The sequence below is a fragment of the Falco naumanni genome, chromosome 4 (assembly GCF_017639655.2).
Source record: "Falco naumanni isolate bFalNau1 chromosome 4, bFalNau1.pat, whole genome shotgun sequence".
NCBI classification, from domain to species: Eukaryota; Metazoa; Chordata; class Aves; order Falconiformes; family Falconidae; genus Falco; species Falco naumanni.
Genome location: NC_054057.1, coordinates 45866010 through 45886527, shown reverse-complemented (window position 1 = coordinate 45886527; position 20518 = coordinate 45866010). Strand labels below are relative to the sequence as shown.

At 45.5% G+C, this 20518-nt stretch overlaps 1 protein-coding gene across 1 annotated transcript in view; it reads left to right on the top strand.

Annotated features, from left to right (window-relative positions):
• Positions 1–19774, top strand: part of LOC121086066 (collagen alpha-1(I) chain-like) — a 68779-nt gene extending 49005 nt beyond the window's left edge. Inside the window, exon 3 of the mRNA XM_040589254.1 lies at positions 19432–19774. Within this exon, the coding sequence (XP_040445188.1) occupies positions 19432–19518 (87 nt within the window). The 3' untranslated portion in view covers positions 19519–19774. The remainder of the gene's footprint in view (positions 1–19431) is intronic.
• The last annotated feature ends 744 nt before the right edge of the window (positions 19775–20518 follow it).

The window sequence follows — 20518 nt, the reverse complement described above, 5'->3', positions numbered from 1 at the left end:
CTCCCCAGCAAGAGCTTTGCTTGTTCTTGGCCATGTCCTCTGCTGGAAAAGCTCAACTTGAGCCGATGCCGCTATATACTTTTGATTCTACGTTTAACATCCAAGTACAACACCAGTCAGCCAGGGTCTTCAAGCCATACATCAGAAGGGAACATGCTCATCAGCTTCTTGCTGTGAATGCAAAAAAAGAGGAGAGTTACTTTTGTAAACAGGTAATTAGAAAACTATACCCCCATGGCAGCTGGTGCACAGAGAAAATGCAGTAGGAAAACGTGCTTCAGTTACTGAGGAGGAGCCAGCAGACAGTTCTGCAGCTGTGCATGTACCAGTCACAGTCATCATCAAAGAAGGAAATCGAGAAATGGGCATGTGGTAATGGTGGACACCTGATGTTCCCAAGTGTGCCAATTCCAAATGGGCTTGGAAGCAGCAGTGAATTGTACATTTTTAAGCGCTGCTATACTGTTAAGAGATAAAATAAATGAAATATTTATTTTTCTGTAGAAGCTCTCTTTATTCTTCTGCCAATTTTTGCTCATCCTTATTTTCCAGACATGCTTGGTTTTACTTTGTTCAGCTAATCAGTGGCCTGTATTGGTACCCCAAGGTCTGTAGAGTGACATTTTTAGGCTTATTCCTTGGATTCACTTTTTGGAAGGAAGAATGTTGAATTTTCCTGGTTTAGACAAGGAAAGTTTTAGAAGGGAAAATGAAGCACAGATCCATTCTGTATAAGAAAAAAAGATCCCTCTGCAAATCATGTTTTTGTGCACTTCCTGTGCAGTTTTGCAAAGCAGCTTTGCCATCTCAGAAAAACACAAAAAAAGGTGTTTTGCTAACAGGAAGTACCAGCCAGCACCTTCTTGCAATAAACAAGCCATCCACCATGCAGAGGGGACAAGGAAAAGGTATCCATCTTTTTGACCATTTCACCACTGACTGTGTAGCATTATCTCTCTTCAGTGTCACCCAGCAAAATGGTAGAGTGGAAAGTGTGCTGAGGGCCATGCCTACACACCCAGCCTTTCAAGGGAGTCTTGCTCTGTGCTAGCTGGATGTGGTCCCATGGACCGAATGCCCCTGTGCTGTTGAGTGCATGGCTGGAGTACATTCCTGTTTGTTGAAAGGGATCCAATTCACATCCACCAAAACTCCTCTGTGACCACAGTCAAAGCATGGCACATTAAGACATTTGCTTCAGAAGTCCCATCCTGGTCTGCGCTAAGTTGTTAATGGAGACACAGCCAGCTGAGGGGTCTCCCACTGTCCATTCACCTGACATGGCAGAGACACTCAGGGAGCTGAAGGGGACAGCAGATCCCCTCTTTAATAACTTTCTGGCAATACTTCCACAACTTCTCATAATTGCAATACTGACAGCATAATTTTCCAGCTTTAATGGTGATGGTCTCCAGGTCCATGGCATCTGAATCTTTCTGTCCCTTGAGCCCTATGAGCCAACCGTGATTGCACAGAATACAGATTAAGGCTATTCCATGTTCTACATCCATTGGACATTTGTCATAAAACCAAGGGGATATCAGCACGGACCCTGAGTGGAGCCAGCTGCCTGCCCCACCAGCACCTTGAGGCCCACCAGTCCCCTGTGCAGTCAAGCCATGCCAGTTGAGAGCAGACAAAGTAAGCACTTAGACGGTGACTGATTAAACTGGGGTTATGGAGTATTCGAGGAGGCTGCCAAAATGCCTTATGATTAATCAAAATCTTAAAAAAACCCAGGGAATCTGAGTGCTGCGAAATCTCACTCTGTTTTTCATCTCCCGGGAAGGTAAACAAATGAGCCTGCTCCACACCAGAAGTTAATCGCCTTGGGAGACCCTGGAGCCGACAAACCTCACAGCCATTCCTAAAGCAGATCCCTGTCTTTTTCCTAGTGATTATTTTCTAGCTAGTACACTCTCTTCCAAACACCTCCTGGAGTATCTCCCTCAGCCTGGCCCCCTGTCCCCTCTAGTCCCAGCCATCACCCACCAACTCCATGCAGCGGTGGCTCTGGGGGTCCCCTTCAAGGGCTCCCTCAGGAGATGCAGGGAAAAGGCCATTGCACAGGGGTGATAGATGCACAAACACACAACAGTAGAGGGACAGGACTCCTGGAAACACACATTATAGCTCAAGCAGGAGAGAACATCTGTCCAGTTACAGAAGTGAGAGCAGCTGGGTTAGGTCAGTTTACAATACAATACTTTGCAATAGGTGAAATCCAGCTCTTTTCGTCCAGCGGTTCCTCCATGCTCCTTCCCTTCTCTCGAGTGAGGAAGCCTGAAATACTCTTCCCTCTGTTGCGCTCCCTGATAACTCCAAGCATCCTGGGAACAGGGCGGCTGACTTCTCTGCCATTTATTCCAAGACACTAAGATGAGAGATCCAGCAGCCAGCATGCCTTAAACATAGGGGAGGGCAGGCGGGAGCTGCCCTTAAATTAGGAAACCACAAGTTGTAATTTTGGACAGGAAGAGGGAGATGGTCATACCAGTTTTATTTGTGGTGGGATTGTCGAAAACCAGAGAAAACATGATGCTTGTGATGTCAGGGCCCTTTGTCTGGGGTCTTCTTGCATGTCTGATGGTTCCTCAGGGTGCTTCAGGAAGCCTGCAGTGTGCTGAGCAGTTTGCTGTGGACTATTGACTGCTTCATTTTACATACACAAGACTTGCAGTTTGCTGAGTGCCATTTTTGCTTTCTCCCTGCCCAGTGCCATCAGTCATAGGATGCTGGAGGCAGCTGGAAAAGCAGCATGAACACCAGCCATCACGACGAGCCAGGAGTCTTGTGGGCTCCATTTCTGCCCATGGCCAGCTGAAATACCCTGTGCTGGAGTACAGGAAGGCACCAAGAAATCTCCAGCACATATGGACTGTGCTTTCTGCTTAGACAGACTGGATAAACAAGCGCCAAGTCAGAATATGGCATTTTTCTTTAAATAATTTAAGTTTACATGTCAATGCTTTGAAACTTAAAGCAAACATTGGCGGCAGGAGGTAATTTTCTGCATGGCAATGCACACGTTGAAAAAACTTTGGACTTGTGAGCAAATGGCACATTCTTATCTGTGATACCACAAACAACAATACATGACTCAGTCTGGGCTCAGAGCTATAAGGGGCAGAGCTGTGTCGCTCCAGCATCACAAGCATTTCTGCCTTTTTTTTTTTTTTTTTTTTTTGTCTCCTGCGTGCTCAGTTTCCCATGGCACCTTCTCAGTCACACCTTCTGTGACCACCTTGCTTGGAGTGCGTATTCTCCCCACAGAATCAGAAAAATGAAATTAAATGAAAATATATTCTTTGCTGAAGTTTTTTTAATCTGCAGAGGGAGCCAGACAGGAAATTCGTACATTGGTCCTCACTGACACTGCAAGTAATATAAACTCCTTATTTCCTCCACAGCTGGCTGGAAGCTCAGTCCCTTTGACACAATGAGGGGAAATGTAGTTTTATGTTTGTTGTATTGTTGGAGCTTCTCATTTTTACAGCTGCTATTAGACTCCCTCTAGTTTTTATAATAAAAGGGCCTTGTTTCTCCTCCTATGCAGGTTAACCTCCCAATAAATAAAACTTTGGAGCATCTGCCACACAGTCCCCAGCTCTCACATCTGTGCTCGCAGTGGGCATTGCATCAGGAAAGAGCAGATGAACCGTCAGCCTGGGGTGCACTTCGAGCTCCAGGTCTCCTCCCCCTCTCTCTTCCCAGTGCAGCCACCCCCCAGGGGCCTATCCTCTGTAAGATAAGTGAAAACAATAACATTGGTAATAGCTGATCTGGATGCGCCCCAAATATTTGCCCCATGATACAAATGCTTGTGGTATCCCACGGACCATCCTCCAGACAAATGCTTTGAATTATCTGTTTCCAGGAATGAGCTTTTGGGAATGGCCCGGAGCAGCTTCCCCAAACACTTTAGCTACTTTGGGCCAGGCGAGAAGCTCCACCACACAGGTAAAACCCTGGCCTCGTGCCCTGATGAGCTGCCTGCCCTCTCCCCTTTCCGCAGGGATGAAGGCAGGATGGAGCAGGCAGCCAGACAGGGGCATGGCGTGCGGGCTGCGCACAGGGCAGGGGCTGGCTCTGCGCAGGCTGCTGCGGGGCTCAGAGCAGAGCAGGACCCTGTAGGCTGCGGTCCCAGGTGCTGTGCCAGGGTGCCAGAGCCAGGCAGCGGTACAGTCTCTGATGGCAGCCCATGGGACAGGCACCTTGCAGGTCCTGACAGCCTCCCAGGTCCGTTCCTGTGTTCTTCTTGGGATGTGATCCTTGTTATCAGACCTCTTCTTGTGGGAAACTTCCCACGCAGTGGAGTTTGTTCCGGCTCTCATAATTATCACACCTAGGCTCCAGTCTGCAGACTGTTGACAGACGCCCAAATTAACAAAGTCCTTAGTGCCTTGCAATAATAACCTTGGTTAATAAAACTGGGCGAAGAATATAATCACAATAAGGCTGCTATGTGTACACAAAGGCAAGATTAATAAACCATTGTCAAGCCCGGGCTAAGTCAATAAAGTGGAACTGACTGGAAGCCAGGACAGCAGGCAGGTAATCATTAATCTGTATGTGTGATATTGAATTTAAAGACCAGATGTTACTGGAAACCCTTGCAGATGCATGGGGTGTCTGGGAGGGCACCACAGCCCCTGTTACCTTACACCCCTGCGTGCAGAGCAGGAAGAGCCGCATTCTTTGTGATTAACCCAGCTTGAACTTTGAAATCTGAGTCCCAAATATTTGCAAGAAATTTGCAGCTAAAACAAAGGATTGGGGTTTGAAAGGCCCTTTGGTTCTACAGTGTGGGACAAGCTTCCTACAGGGCTTGGGGCAAGTCCCTTCACCTCCTGGGACCTCACTTTCCCATGTTCAGAGTATGATTCTTCCCCAAATATATTTCCTTTGTATGTCTCATTTCCAGGGGGAATTAGTACTAAAGTTTTAGAAGGGAAAAACAAGAAGGCAAAACTAAGAAATACCAAACCCTAATACTAAAAGTCTGAGAGAGTTTTTGCTTATTTTAAAGAGCACTTCAAAAGAAGTCTTTGCCTAAATACCTGGATAGTACTTTGTTACCCAGCTCATACTCACAGTTACTGTACAAGAAGGCACCACATTTCCAGGAATCACATCTTCACAGCTGCAAGTTTCCTACGTGGAGAAAGATGGTCTTACATTGTGTGGGCTTTAACAGAGCCGTTTCCCCAGCACTGGGTGGCCAGTAAATAATCCCCTTTCCTTTCCTCATCCCAGAGCAATCATCAGGGTCTCCAGAGGACAGGGTGGGTGAGGGGTGATTTGATGGCCCGAGGATGCAGCGTGCCCACCCCCAGGCAGGCACGGGGAAAGCCCCAGCGCAGGCTCCTGCAGATGAACCCCACCAGCAGCACTTGCTTACACAAGTCGCAGCCAGAGCAGACTACTTATTTTACCCTTGTGAAAGTGCTTTAACTTAAGAATAAAATATTGTTTTACCCTCTGCCCTGCTGCTCAGTGTAACTCCAGTGTTAGCTTCCACAACTATAACAAACCTTCTAAGCAAACAGCTTTTAAGCTCTGCTTCCAAACCAGGCTGGATAAGGAGCAAGCAAGCTCAGTTAGGTGCAGTGGCCGAGCCATTGCCCATTCCTCTGTCTCTGCTTCCCCTGACCCTTGAGAGACGGGGCTTAGTCCTTCCACTTTACAGCTCACCCTGAAATGAGTAAATAGGATATTTGTTTCCTCATTTGCATGGGTATTTTAACTGCTTGGAGCCAGGACAAAGCCTCTGCAGCTTTTAAAGCTGTGGGTTTGAGTGGATCGCTTCCCTGTAGGATGGCAAAAGTAGCCCTGATGTGGCTGCACAGGGTGTTCTGAACTGTGTCACCCGTGTGACAAACAGGGGTGAAGAAGCTGATTTTGCAAGGTGGCAATAGTTGGTCAGACTCTCCAAGGTGAGGATGAGTCTCCCCATCATCTCTCCAAAGAGCACAGCCCCGGTGGCAAGCATTGCTGGCAGGAGGGCAGGGAAGTGATGGAAACTTCCCAGGGGAGAGTTATTGAAGAGACTGAACAGGCTCTGGTACACCTCAGCACAAGTAAACGTAGCAATGTCAGGCCTGAGTGCCCTGTTTTGTCTCATGACAGCACATTCACAAATATCTCAAACATTTATTTTCCTTTGTGCAGCCTCACATGCTGCCACCCAGCACCAACAAATAACAAGCTCCTCACTTTTTAAGCACAGCCTTATGAGGAAATATTGTTACAATGAGCTGCAGCTCAAGACTGGCATGAAGATAAAAATGAACACAGGAATCGCAGTCAAGTGAGAGCGCGTGCAGAATAGAAGTTGCAAGGAGAAGTGGGGCCAGGAACAATTGCAGTGGTTCCCAGGAGCCCCATGGGGAGAAGTGGCCTTCACATACTGAGAAATTCAGACCTCTTAGGAAGAACTTGCTGTAGAGTTAGTAAAAGCTGGTTTATGACTCTTCAGACTGAGACGGCCATCAAAAATGAACAGGTAGTTTATTTTTTTTTCTGAGGTGCAGTGAACTGTGTTGCTGCTGTAGCACTGCCTTCACCAAAAGGAGCTGCTGTGCCGCAACAGGGTCTGTCCTGTGGGACAGGAGCCTTGCAGAGCTCGCATGAAGTGTCGGGTCAGTAACTCTGAGCCCTTGGATATGCAGCTGCTTTGTTTGCCATGTGAACCGGCCTGAGTCCAGAGAACAGGTGCTTAGCGTGCTCCTACATTCACATCTTTTGAAAGACATCCCCACTAGACATCCCAAACTACTAATGGTTTTGCACACCCCAGCCTCAAGCCTCGGTCTTCTTAGCAGACTCTAATGCCAAGGACAGCAAGGCTGGCCAAGAGAAGCAGCTGATAAGACATCATGTGGACCCAAAGCCGTGGATTTAATTGAGTTTAAAAGCAGAAGATCACCAAACTGCCTGCAGATTAGGCATTTAGCTAGTAAAGTTTTGCCTAGTTACTTGCTACTTGAGCCCCTTGGCATGGATTAGACAAAAGCACACTAGTCCTCGGGGAACAGATTACTAATTGCCGCCACCAAAGAGCAGGATTCGCCCTGCTAACAGTCATACCCAATTCCTTGATCAAAATCTCCCGGTAGGGGAACCAGGCAATGTCATCCTGATGTGGGGAAAAAAGAGCCTCACTGTAGCCCCATATTAAACCCCAGGTATGTGAAGAGGGAAGACGGGGAGTTCTCTGCCCATTTCACATCCCATCTGCTCAAGACAAGACTTTTTCCATGCCTGTATTGTGCTGTGTACCTCTCCCAACATCCCTCTAGAAGTGCAGACAAGGAAATTGTATTGCACCCGTCCTACCAGGGCTATGTCAGAGAAGAACTTCCCTATTTCTCTTTGACAGACCTCCAGGAGACCCTGGTAAGTCCAGGATTTCCTTAAGCCCCTATTTCACTCCACCCTGATGATGAGTCCTGCTAAGAGCCTGGGAGCTGCTGTGGAGTGCTGAACTCAGCCCTTGTATGAGCCACTACTCACCAAGCCCTGCACCCCACCCTGGGGCTGCCATCAGTATTCATCTCTATTTCCATTTGCAAAGAGTGACTGGTTTGAGGGAAGGGGAAGCTGACCGCCCAGCCGTCAGTGGGACCGTTCATCAGCTGTGGGGGGCATGGTCTCATACCCGCACAGGAGCAGAGGGGTTGTCCTGGGCCTGGCCACCAACAGGCACTCTCCTGGAGACCTCCCCATGCCCCAGGCCTCTCATGGCTGCAGACTTGGCAGCTGGCACAAGCCACCCTCCCTGCCCCACACCATCTTTCCCTAAATATTATGTTTTATAGCGTGTTGGTTTTAGCTGTTGTATTTGGCAGGCGTCCTTGATTGCCTTTAGCAGCAATGGCTTACTGACAGGAAGCAAAATTTGAGGATGCTAGCGCTTTATTACAGCTCCCCGACTTTGTCTCCTACACACACATGCCACCCCTTCACTACCGGGCCCAGAAATGGGGTCAGGTGGTAAGAACTGATGCTCAGGGCAGAATATATCTGTATATTCCTCCCCTCAGAACATTTCCAGGATCAGACTTTTTCTCTGTGTTTTGTTTTTTTTATAATGTTCACCAACTTCTTGGTAGGACGAGATGTGGTGTAGATCAAGAGGTTCAGATTTCCCTTTTGGGAGACACATGCAGAGTTTTTGTCCGTCTTAACCCTGCAGGCTGGCATTTCAAAACTCCTTCTTAAATGCCAGAAAAGTAGCTATCGTCTCATCAGAGTTCAGATCCTGTGTGCTGTCTGTCTGTAAGGACCTCAGTGGGTATAATAGTTGTTCCCTGCCAGTTTCTGAACAAACTTGATCTTATTTCTACAGCTACTTTTGGATGTTTCAGCCACACAAATATATGGTCAGAATAAAGTGGAAATGGGAGCTAGTGGGAGGTGGGAAGAAAGAGAGAGAGAAGATTCATCTCTTCTTCCTGACACAGTGCTTTCATCTGTGAATATGGGTTGTTATCCCAGCATTAGGATTTGGGCTGAAGTTTTATAGCAAAGACATGTCAAACCCTCCCCTATTCTGAGGAAAATAGGCATAAGCGGAAATAAATACATAAATATTCAACTGAGACATCAGATGCTAACCAAGGCCACCCAGTGAGTTGGCTTTTATTCTAAACCATCTTTCTGTTCTGTATTTGTGCATGTCTTTCACCGTGGGGTGCTTGGCTCCATGGGGACCATGACCTACCACTTCTACACTGATGCAGAGCAAGGTCTCCTGTGCTTCACAGGCTGAGCTTTGCTGCACTTACCTTGTCAAGTTTCCTTCAGAAACAGCCAGGAAGCTCCGCAGGGTGGAATATGTAGGGGAGGAAAGCCCTTTGGCAGGGCTGATTTCTGAACATAGTGGATGAGCTTCATCTTACCTAACACTAGCTGCTGGAAAGTAACTGCTGAGCAACTAGTCCTTCCTACTTCCACTCCCACTAGAGCAAGTGAAGAAAAGTGGAAAAAGAAAAATCATTTACCCTGGATCTTTGTGACCCGGGGCCTCCTAGGAGGTGAGATGAATCCCACCCTGAGGAGCTTTGTGGGTTTTGGTCCACTTTGCAGGGAGCAGGAGCGCAGAGCCAGCACTTGACTCTCTGTTCTACAGCCCTTGGCTTGCCTTTTGGGAGCTCCCAATGTAGCCAAAACCAGTGTCATCTCCTGGGTTTTACTCTGAAAATGCGGGGGCTGTACACAAGGGCTGGTTATTCCTAATTCTTGGTGGTTCAAGACCACCTGGTGCAGCTTGACAGGAGTGGGATGCTGCGTCCCCTCGCAGGACCACTGCCTGTTGTGCACTGTGCATGGTCCGGAGTCCAGCTGCAGAGACATCCAGCTCCTCTGTTTATGCTGCAGCTGCCTCCCAAACACCATCTGAAGGTGCAGGCAAAACAAGAGCACTTCTAGTGCTGCATGCAACGTATGCAAGTTACAGGATAATTTCTGTCTCCAGGAACTCACAGTCTAAATGAAGACAAGGCTGCAGCGAGAGATGTCATGAGAACTGGCAACAGGGAGAAAGGAGGATGGAAAAAAGGAACCTTGTTGCAATCTCACCCTTCTTTCAGCACACTGCCTTTTTGTTTAATGCAAACTTTCCTGTTTTCTGGAATGATCTCCCAGCACATCCCACTTCTTTCCTGTTTATCTCTGTCGATATCTGATGCTTATACTGCATCTCTAGATACATAATGCATCACTTCACATGTGGTGTTAATAAGCAGTGAGTGTCTGCACAGGGTGGTTGCAAAGAGCATCTGACTGCATTGCAGGATGCCTGGAACTGGGGTTGTTTTCTCAGATGAACATAGGCAGGACATATCTGAGATTATTTTTGCTCCATTCCTTCTTATCACATACATATTTTCAGAACTCAAAGTCTGGACAAGCAGAACATCGCGATGTCAACCAAGGGAAGATGTAAATCTCCTTAAGTAATTTTTAATGAAAAAAAATATTGAGTTACTCTGAGTGCCATAGTTTCTGGGTGGCTGACTTTAACTTTAGGAATCCATACTTAAAGGGAAATTTTACAGTCTTAATATATTCCAGATGCTTTCCTAGTCCCAGACGAAAGCTCTGTCGTCGTTTACTGTTAATATTTTTGTCAGCAGTAGAATTTTATTGTAATAGCCCATCTTATTTGTAGTCACTATTAGCCATGAGAGAAACTTCCTCTACAAGTAACCCCTGGGTCACCCCGTGAGTGCCCCGTCTCACTCTATTTAATTAAAAACCATTAACTGCTTGTTGTGTCCAAGACTTGTCTATGTAATGCATGTATACAATGACTTTCTACCTGATGAAAACCATTTGCTTCTAGCAGTTAGACTAAGAAAAATAAAGTTATACTCTACAGTAACAATAGTTGGCTTTATAACAGCTCTCTGGTGGAATAAAAACAAGGGATTTGCTTTGAAAATAAACCTCTATGAACTTGGATCAACAACAAGGAACATGGAGGTTTACTGCAAAAACAAGAAACGCATTTCACGCTGTTAAACTTTGATCAGATGTTAGTTTCTCACAAGGAGAACAGTATTTAAACATGGCAATTTAGATCCTTTGTAGTGACCGATGGTCTGATTAGAGAGGAAAGGGGGTTTGGGGGAACACAACAGAGCAGATTATCAAAGCACACGTCCTCTGGATGGACTTCTGAGAACCTTCCTCTTCAATGAAGAGCAACTAGAGTAGAAAAAAATGCCATTACATGATGTGGTCCATATGACCTTCATATAGTACTCCATATGATATATGCAAGTTGGAAGCTGCAATGTTATTTTTTTCTTACCACTGCCTCTGAAGATTAACCTGGATTTTGAAAAATCAAGTCTTGTTGCTCCTGCTCTTGCCTCTCTACCTTCTTCACAGGGCTCTGGAGCTGCTGACAGCAGCTGAGAGGAGCCACAGGGGCACACATGCTCCCAGGGCTGGGGCCAAGGCTTGGGCCAGCTCCTCAGCACCAGCAGCAGGGTTCTGCTTTTTGGAAAAAAATGTTACCTCCCTAGAGCAGCGGTGGAGATTAAGTATGCTGCACCCTGAGGTGCTGCACGGGGACTTGAGGACGAAGCATGTCTTTTAGTTGTGGGTTGTATTACCAACAGGAATGTACCAGGCTGTGAGCCACACCAGTAGTGACCACTCTGACACTCGAGACATTCCCATGTTGGACCCCATGAGAGAAATGTTTCACGACATGATGGGAGCCTGTGCAACTATAACGGAGCAACACAAGGTGGTTGCTGGTTTTGAGCAAAGTCTCTGCTGGGCAGCACACATCCAGCTGTGCAATTGCCACTACAGCCCTTTCTGTTTCTTGACCCAGCCTTGCAGATGCAGCTGGTCAGTGGTGGAGCGTGTGAACCAGCTGTGTCCCATGGGTGGAATCTGGGCACGGCTGTAGGATGTGCAGGGGGACCCAGCTGTGCAAGTCTCACATACACACTCTACATGTAATTTGGCTGGGAAAACTATCACTGAGATGCCCAAGACTGTGGAGGCCCTATTCTGCATTAATTCCGACAAACCCTAGTCATGCTGAACCTCACCAAGATGAAGCAAGGGCCTTCTAAAAGGACTTACTCTGTGCACCCTGCTGTGGCCTCCAGCGGCTGAGGGTCTCCTAAGGAGATGGCTACTGGAGCCCTGCACCCCATTTTACTAACCAGTGTTTATTGCACAATTAGGGCCTTTAAGTCTTGACTAGAGTCTGATTGTGCTCAGTAATGGAAAAATTTTACTGCAGGAGGGTTCCTACTCTAAAAACCTACGCCCAGAAGAATATCTAGAGAACCTATTAGAGTGTTGGGGAGTATGGGGTCTGTGTTGAACTCCGTACCCAGAAACCCCACTGTAAGCAGAGGCTGTAACTTGCTAATGTAAAGCTGCCTCTGGAATATACTATGTGAACTAGAGCCAGGGCATACACCTGTAAGAAAATTGGGATGTGGACCTCCTGTTTAAAGCCATGGATGAATTTATTCCTGAAAGGTGCAAGATGATGGCAGAAGGAAAAGGAAATGCTGTCTACTCGAGCATTACTTGATTGAAGGAGTCTAATTGGACTGGGGCTCCCATATTTGCTCTGCTCTCAGTTTTGGTACTGGGACACCCATGCTCCTGAGAAGCCCCAGAGGCAGGGCTAGAAACATAACAAGATTTATTCCAAAGTCCTTGTTCACAGTATCTGGATGAATTTGAGCAGGTGTAGATTCCTAAAGGGATGTGAAGGCATGCAATAAATGCCCAAGACCTCTGGTCTTTGGGGGTGTCACCTTCTTGTGCAGTCTGTTGGCACCTCAGGTGTAATCGAAGGGTTTTTTTAACCTTTACAGAAGTTTCCTTTTAAGTTTACACACGTGTTTAAAGCAAGACTTGAAGTGCAAGCTAAGAAGATATTAGGGAGATAATTATTATCCAGGGGCAACATTCAGATTACAGCAATAATGAGATAAGGGTTTGTCAGGTTTCTTCCGCCCTGTAGCTGTAGCTCTGGTTGTATCTTCATGAATTTGCCCTCAGAAAAGAACTCTCCTCTCAGCTAAGCCTTTCACCGTGTGTAGCTATTCACAGGAGCATAATGGAGTCACAACCAAAGAAAAGGAAAGGGATGTTCTGCAGCTATAGAGCGTGTAATAAGCCTTCATATCCTAGAGGCTGAAAGAAGTCACAGCTCATCTGAATGTTGTTCAGACACTAACGTATTGTTTCGGATTTTTCCTTTGTACTTTAGCACTGTGCACTGCTAGTAGTATCAGTGAACCACATCTAATTACAGATAGTACAGCTGTATCTGCTGATGTTGGGCTACTGAGGGAATTTCAGAAAGACTTTGATTGGAAGGGAATAGACCCCCATAAGTGGACTGTGCCTTGTATATATCCTGCTTTCATTTTGGCACCATTACCATCATTCAGGTGTTGTTGTCACATGTGAACATAAAATCTTCTGCAATACCTGCACTGAGAGACAAATGATGATTGACAACATAAAACATGCACGGCAACAACTTCTGAAGCAGCCTCTGCTCTTTCCTGATATTTGTGGTTAAGATGGTCATTGTAAAACCTCATGTCTGGCTACATGGAAATTGCACATCAGTGTTTACTACTGGCTTAAAACCCAGCAGACAACTGAGCCATCCTCTGACACTGAACAGACACCACCACTGGGTATCACATATTGCACTGTGTTTGAACCCATTATGGCTTGAGTTGCTCCCACATTTTTTGAGAGAACAACATTCTATTTAATTGAAACCTGTTATGACAGTCTTCATTTTCTTCGTTACTTTCTACAAGCCCCGTGTCTGTAAGCCTATGGCTTACAGACCACTGGTACTTACTTGGCACTGCAGTTGGCATACATTGTGATTTGTAAGGTATTAGGGGTCAGCCAAGAGAAATATCAGACTTTACTTGATGCAGGTCAATTAACTGGCTAAATTACACATGATCTCCTGGTTATCATCATCTCATGGTACATTCATGGGCCCATTACTCAGCAAACCTATATACCGGCTTTCTCTTGCTCTTCCACTTTCTTTTCATTTTGGGTTCCCTGCCCCCCGCCCCCCCTGCCCTTTAGGTGCTTATGGAGTCTCTTTTCCTGAGCTGTGATCTTAATTTCCTCCTACCCTCTTATGCATCCTTTTCCCTGAATTTTGTTCTTTCTACCATGCCTCCCACCCCAGCCCCACAACCCACCACCCTCTGGACCACCCTTGGGCCCTTCACTTCCTACCTGTGTTCCCCAGATACAGGCTGGAGTGACTGTGGCTGTCAGCAAGCAAATCCCTGTTGTAGCTGCTGTGGAGGTTCATATTTGGCAACACAGAGGTTGGTACCATAGTCTGTATTGGTTGGAAATAAGCCACAAATGTGGAACAATGCTTTGTTCCTTGGGGCAGCCAGAGGCACTATATTTCCATTAGAGGTGATGCATGTTCCTCTTAGGCATACATTGCTACCACACTTCAATACATAATTAAGCTCTTCTTATTTAAGATGATACTTATAGACAGTTTTAGTCCATGGTGCTTTTTTTCTAAGCAATATAACTCTCTGTATGTAGACCTCTGCCTCACCTTGTTTAGATAAGGAAAATATTATTTCAGTTCCTGCATATGAAGAAGGAAAGGGCATCATAAATTCAGTGCATATTAAAAAATTGAAGAATATGACTGAAAATAGAGCTTAGACCACTTTCTAGTACAATCCTCCTTAAACACACGCAATATGCTTGGTAATTGACTTTCAACCTTTTGTCAACATTTTTTCCATGAAAGTGGTTGAATTGATTAATGAAATTTCATTTGCTAAAATAAAAATGTAATGTCAGGTATTTGAAATCTAATATATACATGGAATGATATTGCTTTTCATCTTTTCTGTCTTGCCATTACACTTTAAAAATAAGAATTAAATACAAGATGAAAGACTTTGCTGACAATTTTTGGTCTCTGTTCCTTCTACATGTTGTGTGAAACATGACAGTTCACTAATAACTCCTCAAGAGCCTCTCCTGTAGTACTTACAATAAGCCAAATGACAATTATTACTACTCTTAATCATCCATACAAAATGGTTTCTTTACTCATTTTCACAAAGTTCTTTTGACTGTCTTTGAGGGCATGTCTCTTGACAGGTCGAGGATGTTACTGTGGCAGTCACTGTCATGACAACAATTTACATGAGAGGTCACTTGAGTAACCCAAAGTGCTTAGACCCAGTCTTGGGTCATACTGGCTCTCTTTCCTCTGCACTGTCTGCGTGACTGGCATCATAGCTCCAAGTACCTGGTCCATACTTCCAGCTTTTAGTTTTTGCCTTTGACGTCTTGGGACACCAAATTGTCCCCATGTTGCACATGGTGACAAGACAACTCCCCTGCACATAGGATTAGTTGGAACTTTGCAAGAAGACCTGTCAACAAGTGCATAAGACAGGTATTTGTTATTTACATACCCAGCCAGAAATTTTCTCCCATACGTGCCATTTTCCTACGTGGCTTCCTTCTCCAACAACAAAAGGTCTGCAATATTACCATGTTTTAGCTGGCAAAGCCTCAAGACCCAGTGATTCTCATTTCAGGTGTGAAAAATGTGGTGAAAAAATGGAGACCCCTGTTTTGCTTTTTCTTTGCTTTGCAATTAAAATCTGTTAAAATGCAGGGAATTTCTCCCTGTTGAACTCTAACACAGAAAATCCAACTTAATCAGAAGTTGAGCAGCCTGGTGCCACCCTGTGAAGTCCAGCCAACTGCCCCTTCCTCTCTCATGACCCATGAATGAAATAGGTGTTCTCTGGTGTAAATACCACATGTCCACCTGCATGGATAATCACGAGCTGGCCATCCAACAGGCAACCTCACTGGAGTGGATCACTTCTGAGCACTTGCTGGGGGCTTTTCCGCCAGACCAGGCACTGACCTGGGTCTCTGTCCTTTGTGCAGCCCCCAGGTCTCACAGGACAGGGAGGAAGAACCTCTCTGAGACCCTCATCCTGCTCCAACCTGGCTGAATTGGCACACAAGCTAGAAAGGTGCTGGCTGGAGGAAAGGAAAGGAGTCTGACAGGCAGAGTGCAACCGCCCAAGCCTAACTTCCTTCGGAAAGCAGGCTCAGCACAAAGCCAACAAGATTTTTCTAGAGGGATTTCTTTCTACAGCTTCTAGAAGCCTAAGGAAAAACTTCGGCCCTCTCGGACTTGTCTTTACAGTTTGGGCACTTACGTGTGTATTCAAGTCTTACTATATGTAGGCATAAGTGACGGGTTGAACCAGGACCTTAGGACTCAAGCTTGGTCAGATGCTGTTCCGCCAGGAAAGTGGCTGTGCAGGTGTTCCCTGGAGCAAAGGGCTCCCTCCCCGTGGGTGCAGCAGCCCGTCAGCACCCCGGGGTGGGGGCTGTGCCCAGGGCCCAGCCTACCATGGAGACTTGCTCCATGCAGACTGCAAGAAAGGCTGCTGCTTCTTCAGAAAACCAAAGGCTGTTGGCACAAATGCCAGGGTAGTGCATACTGCTTGCAAAAGCCCCTCCCAAAGGAGCCAAGGGGCAAGAAGGGACCATGTCGCACTTTTACTTCAAAATTCTTTTTATTTGTACATGTGCAAGAAGGAGACAGAATTTCCTGTTATTTTTAACCCCACTCTACCTCCAGTTGTAAGGAGTGGGTATAACACACAGCACAAAACCACAGGCCACACAACACGTACACAAACAGGGCTGTGGGACTGGGTGGGAGATGTGGAGGGCCAGTGGCACTGCTGAAGGGGTGAGCAGGGGCCCTTGGTGGGCTCAGAGCCAGCACTGCCCGAGGCAGCTCCATGGATCTCACATCCAGGTGGCTTGAGCAGGGCTGGGGTGGGCACCCCGTCCATCCAGCCAGCTCAGCCAGCTGACAGCTTTCGGGAGCAATCACTCTTGGTGGACTCTGCAGAGCTTCTCTTTCTTTTTGCATTTCATTTCTGTGCCAACCACAAACAACAGGTGGAGTTTCAACACAAGCTCTTTGGTGAAATGAAGCCAATCATCCCAATTTCGCAGCACGTAGTACGCTCTCCCTCCCAAAGCGGAACACAGCTTTGGAAGGGCAGCACCTTATCATAAAACAAGCTATTGTCTGTGTTTGAGTGTGAGCAGATTAATGATGAATCAGCTTTTTATGAATACCTCTTTTCATCCCTTCTTTATCCCTCACCTGTGTCTTGCTTTTAAGACAGATGGTGCAACTTCCTTCTCAACTTCAGTTCCCATTGCTCACTTCTCATCTTGCCGCTGGGGAGCACTCCCAGGTAGGGCAGCTCATAAATAAATCTTTCCTTACAATTGCTCAGTGACATGTGCACGCTATAAACAATCCAGCAATGTTGAATAAGGAGCTAATTCAAGCTGGTGACCCTTAAGCATGAACTGGATACACTGAATAAAGACAGCTGGGTTATAGGTTTTGCTACTTCTGTAAAACATGCTTTAAATTAAAATAAATACATTAAATGTGAACTTAGATATGATCCAAAACAAAAACCCATGCAGAGTAAGTATGAATTCCCAGATACAGACTAGCAGTCAGTTGCTTAACAGGGTAAAAAAATCGATAAGCAATTGTAATTTCAGGATTAAAATGTGTAATGTAATGAAATTAGGTGCATTACAGAAGATCCTGCTTCACTCTGTTCCAAATTCATTGTTCTGAGATAGTATTTCCAAGTTTCTTTTTCTGAAAGTAAAGACGAGTGTAATTTGCAGTATGTTTCCACAAACGACATATGTACTTCCTCACGACTTGCATCATTAGGGTTCTGTTAAAAAAGCCTATATACTGCAGAGTAAGGATTTTTTTACAGTATGGAGCCCTATTAACATTTCTTCCCTCCTGAAGGTCATGGGAACTGTTTCCCATAGAGTTCTGCAGAGGAGCCTCTAGTTAAGTGGCAGCCCTTTTATTAAAAATATCTGTTTTCTGTCAAGGAAACTTAGGACATCTTTAACTGTCAGAAAAGGCTATACAAACATGTGCTATAGCAGAACACAAAATCCGTATACATTTGTTAATAACATGCTCTGACTTCACCGATAAAGACAAGTTTATCAAGTCCTGGGGTTACCACTGTCATCATTAAGAAGCCTCACACTCAGCCACAGCTGACCATGAAGAAGTACTGCAGCAACAATATTATCTCTGACCTCACCTCAGGGTCAGGCTGCAGTACATGCCATTGCATTTGTTATTACTGTCGTATTTTGGATAGTGCCTGTTACAGCAGGAAGACAGCGGGTATCTTTTCTGAATTGCAAAAACCAGCCAAGCCAAGAGCCCGGAGTCAGACCTCGTGGGCTCCCTTCCCACATCAGTACAAAGTCACTTCATCCTGGCAAGCCACGCAGCTGCTCTGTCCTTCCTACGCTGGAACTTACACGCTCCGTCACCACATCTGAGCACGTCTCCATCCTGAGGTCCCCGCTGGGATTAGCTTCACACGTGCTCGCTTTCTTACTTTCCCTTCCAGTATATACAATGATTTGAATTTTCTAACACCACACACATGTTATTATACATTTAAGAGAAGGTAACATCAAAGAAACAAGAGTTTACACTGAGGGCAGAAGGTGATGAGGTATTTCCTGGGGAAGTTCATGCTAAGGTCTTAGAGTTGAGAAGTATTGTTCTGAGGAGTTAAATCTTCGGTAACCTTAGGAGTTTATGTAAGTTTATGTTATGTGTGGTGCTCTTTAACCAATGTTTAGTATGCAGTATGCATTATTTGGCTGGGATTTGTATGGCAACCCAGTGACAGAAGAGCAGAATACAGGCTATAGATTTATGGTAGACAGAAGTTTCTGAAGTTCCCACTTGAAAAGGCAGTGTTCTGCGGTGGCACAGGCGCCCTTCGACAGGCGCTGCCCCGGGGCACCCAGCTGAACCCACCTTCTGCAGCTTTTTCTGTCAAGCCAAAGACTGTTTTCCTTTGATTTTGTACAGCAATTCAGTATAGCCCAAATACCTGTTGAGACGCTAACACAGTATAAATATTTACTGCTTTTACTGGGTTTGAGAGACAGCTACTCAGGTTGCAGCTGTGGAAATCTGGAACTGGAAAAAAATGTCCCATGATGGCTGAGAGATCCAAGAAGTAGCAGAAGAGAAGGCAGCAAGGATGGGAGAGATTCAGCAGAGGTCTGGAGAGAAGGTCCAGTCTGGGAGTCACTTGGTTTGTACAGACTGCCAAGAGACGGGACCTGACCAGGAGGCACAGGAGAGATGAACAGGCAGAGAAAGGAAGGTCAGGCTCAAAGCATGGACAAAATCATGGAGAAAAGAGGAGAAGCAGGAGTAGGTAGAAATAAAACTGATACAGTACAGAAGCAGAGACCACTCAAGCATCATCCTGCAGATGGCCAGGTTCCACGTACTGACTTTAGTATAAGATGAAGCCATTTGTGAAGAAGGACATGCAGGGATATATAGCCTGAGGTAGGGTGAGATCATTTTAGCACCACAGCAGGAGGGCAGTTTTGTAATCCTGCAAGAAATTTCACATAAAAGAGCTACATACTCCCTTTCTTATTATTACAAACAATAAGAGAGTGTCCTATATGTGTATGCTCCTACATGGCACCCTTTGAGGAGGACACAAGGAAATCACGACACAGTACAAGCTCTAGAAGGAGTCAGAGGGAGCTGCCTGGTTAGAGAGGAAAGCGAAAAAAGCCCTAAGAATAACGGGGGGGGAAATGCAAAAGGAAGCAGAGAGCCAGGAGGAGTTGGAGGATGCATCCAAACCAGGATGCAGACAGCTTGGAGAGCAGGCCAGGCAAGGCACTGGGAGCTCCCCTGTAGGGTAACGAGCGGCACCCATCAGCAGTATGTCTGGGATATTTCCATGAAGCTTATTCTTTCTGTAGGGGCCTACGGAACTGCTGCTCACACTCGCTGTCCAGCCAGCATCTCCTGTGGAAGGACAGCCAGAAGCCACGGCCATGGAAGAATGAAGCCTGAAGCTGACATCAGGGAAAAGGTGTTGCGAGGCAAGGTTTCCCCAGGAGAAGGTGACAGGTTCTTCCCCATGGCTGCAGAGTTTAGATACTTCCCATTGCTCTTTCAGTTTTATTTGGTTTAACCCTAAGAATGTAAATGGTTATTATTGGGTTTCAAACCAACATCTAATTTTCACATTTGAAAATCTCTTTAGAATAACGCTGCATTCCCAGTAATCACTGCACCAAATAAAATTTATTCCGAAGTATAGAAACTATCAAGTATATGTATTGTTATTTCTTCAGTATCAGGAATTCCTGATTTTCCCCTGGTTCCCTGTCTCAAAGTTGCATTGTTCTAGCTGAAGAAGTTATTTCAGGATTAGTTATAAGAAACATCTGAGATGATCGCTGATTGAGACGTAACCCAGCCCTGTTTCCACAGAAGTTCCTGCTGACCTAACATGTCATTCTTTCCTTTTGTTATTTAACGTATTTTATTTTTCTTGTAAAAGACATACTCATATTTTATAATGACATTATATTTTTATGGAGATATTTTCCTAATGCTCTGCATGAAAAATTTTTATTCTTGTCATTATTTATGAAGATTTTCATCTGAAGTTGTTTTTGTTTCATTTGGCATCTAGATTTGGGAAAGAGCCAAGGGAGGAAGTGACAAATCCATGAGCTTAAGATGGGAAACCCTGTGATTGCAGAGCTGTTCATACCTCGTTAGAAGTTGCTTTTGCCTTTGGCTATTTCATACTAACATCATTTCATAGGATAGTTTCTCTATACACATCATTAAAATACACCATAAAAATATTTGTTCATCAAAAACTGACTGGAATCAAGTCTAATCTTGCCCATTATACACTCTACCACGTTTATACAACACCCAAGAGAGAGGACCTTAATGGGACATGGGGGGATGACTGTATATTAAACATAACATAGTAATAACAGCTTTACAAAAAGAATGGATCATCTAATTGCTATCCTGCTTATAAAC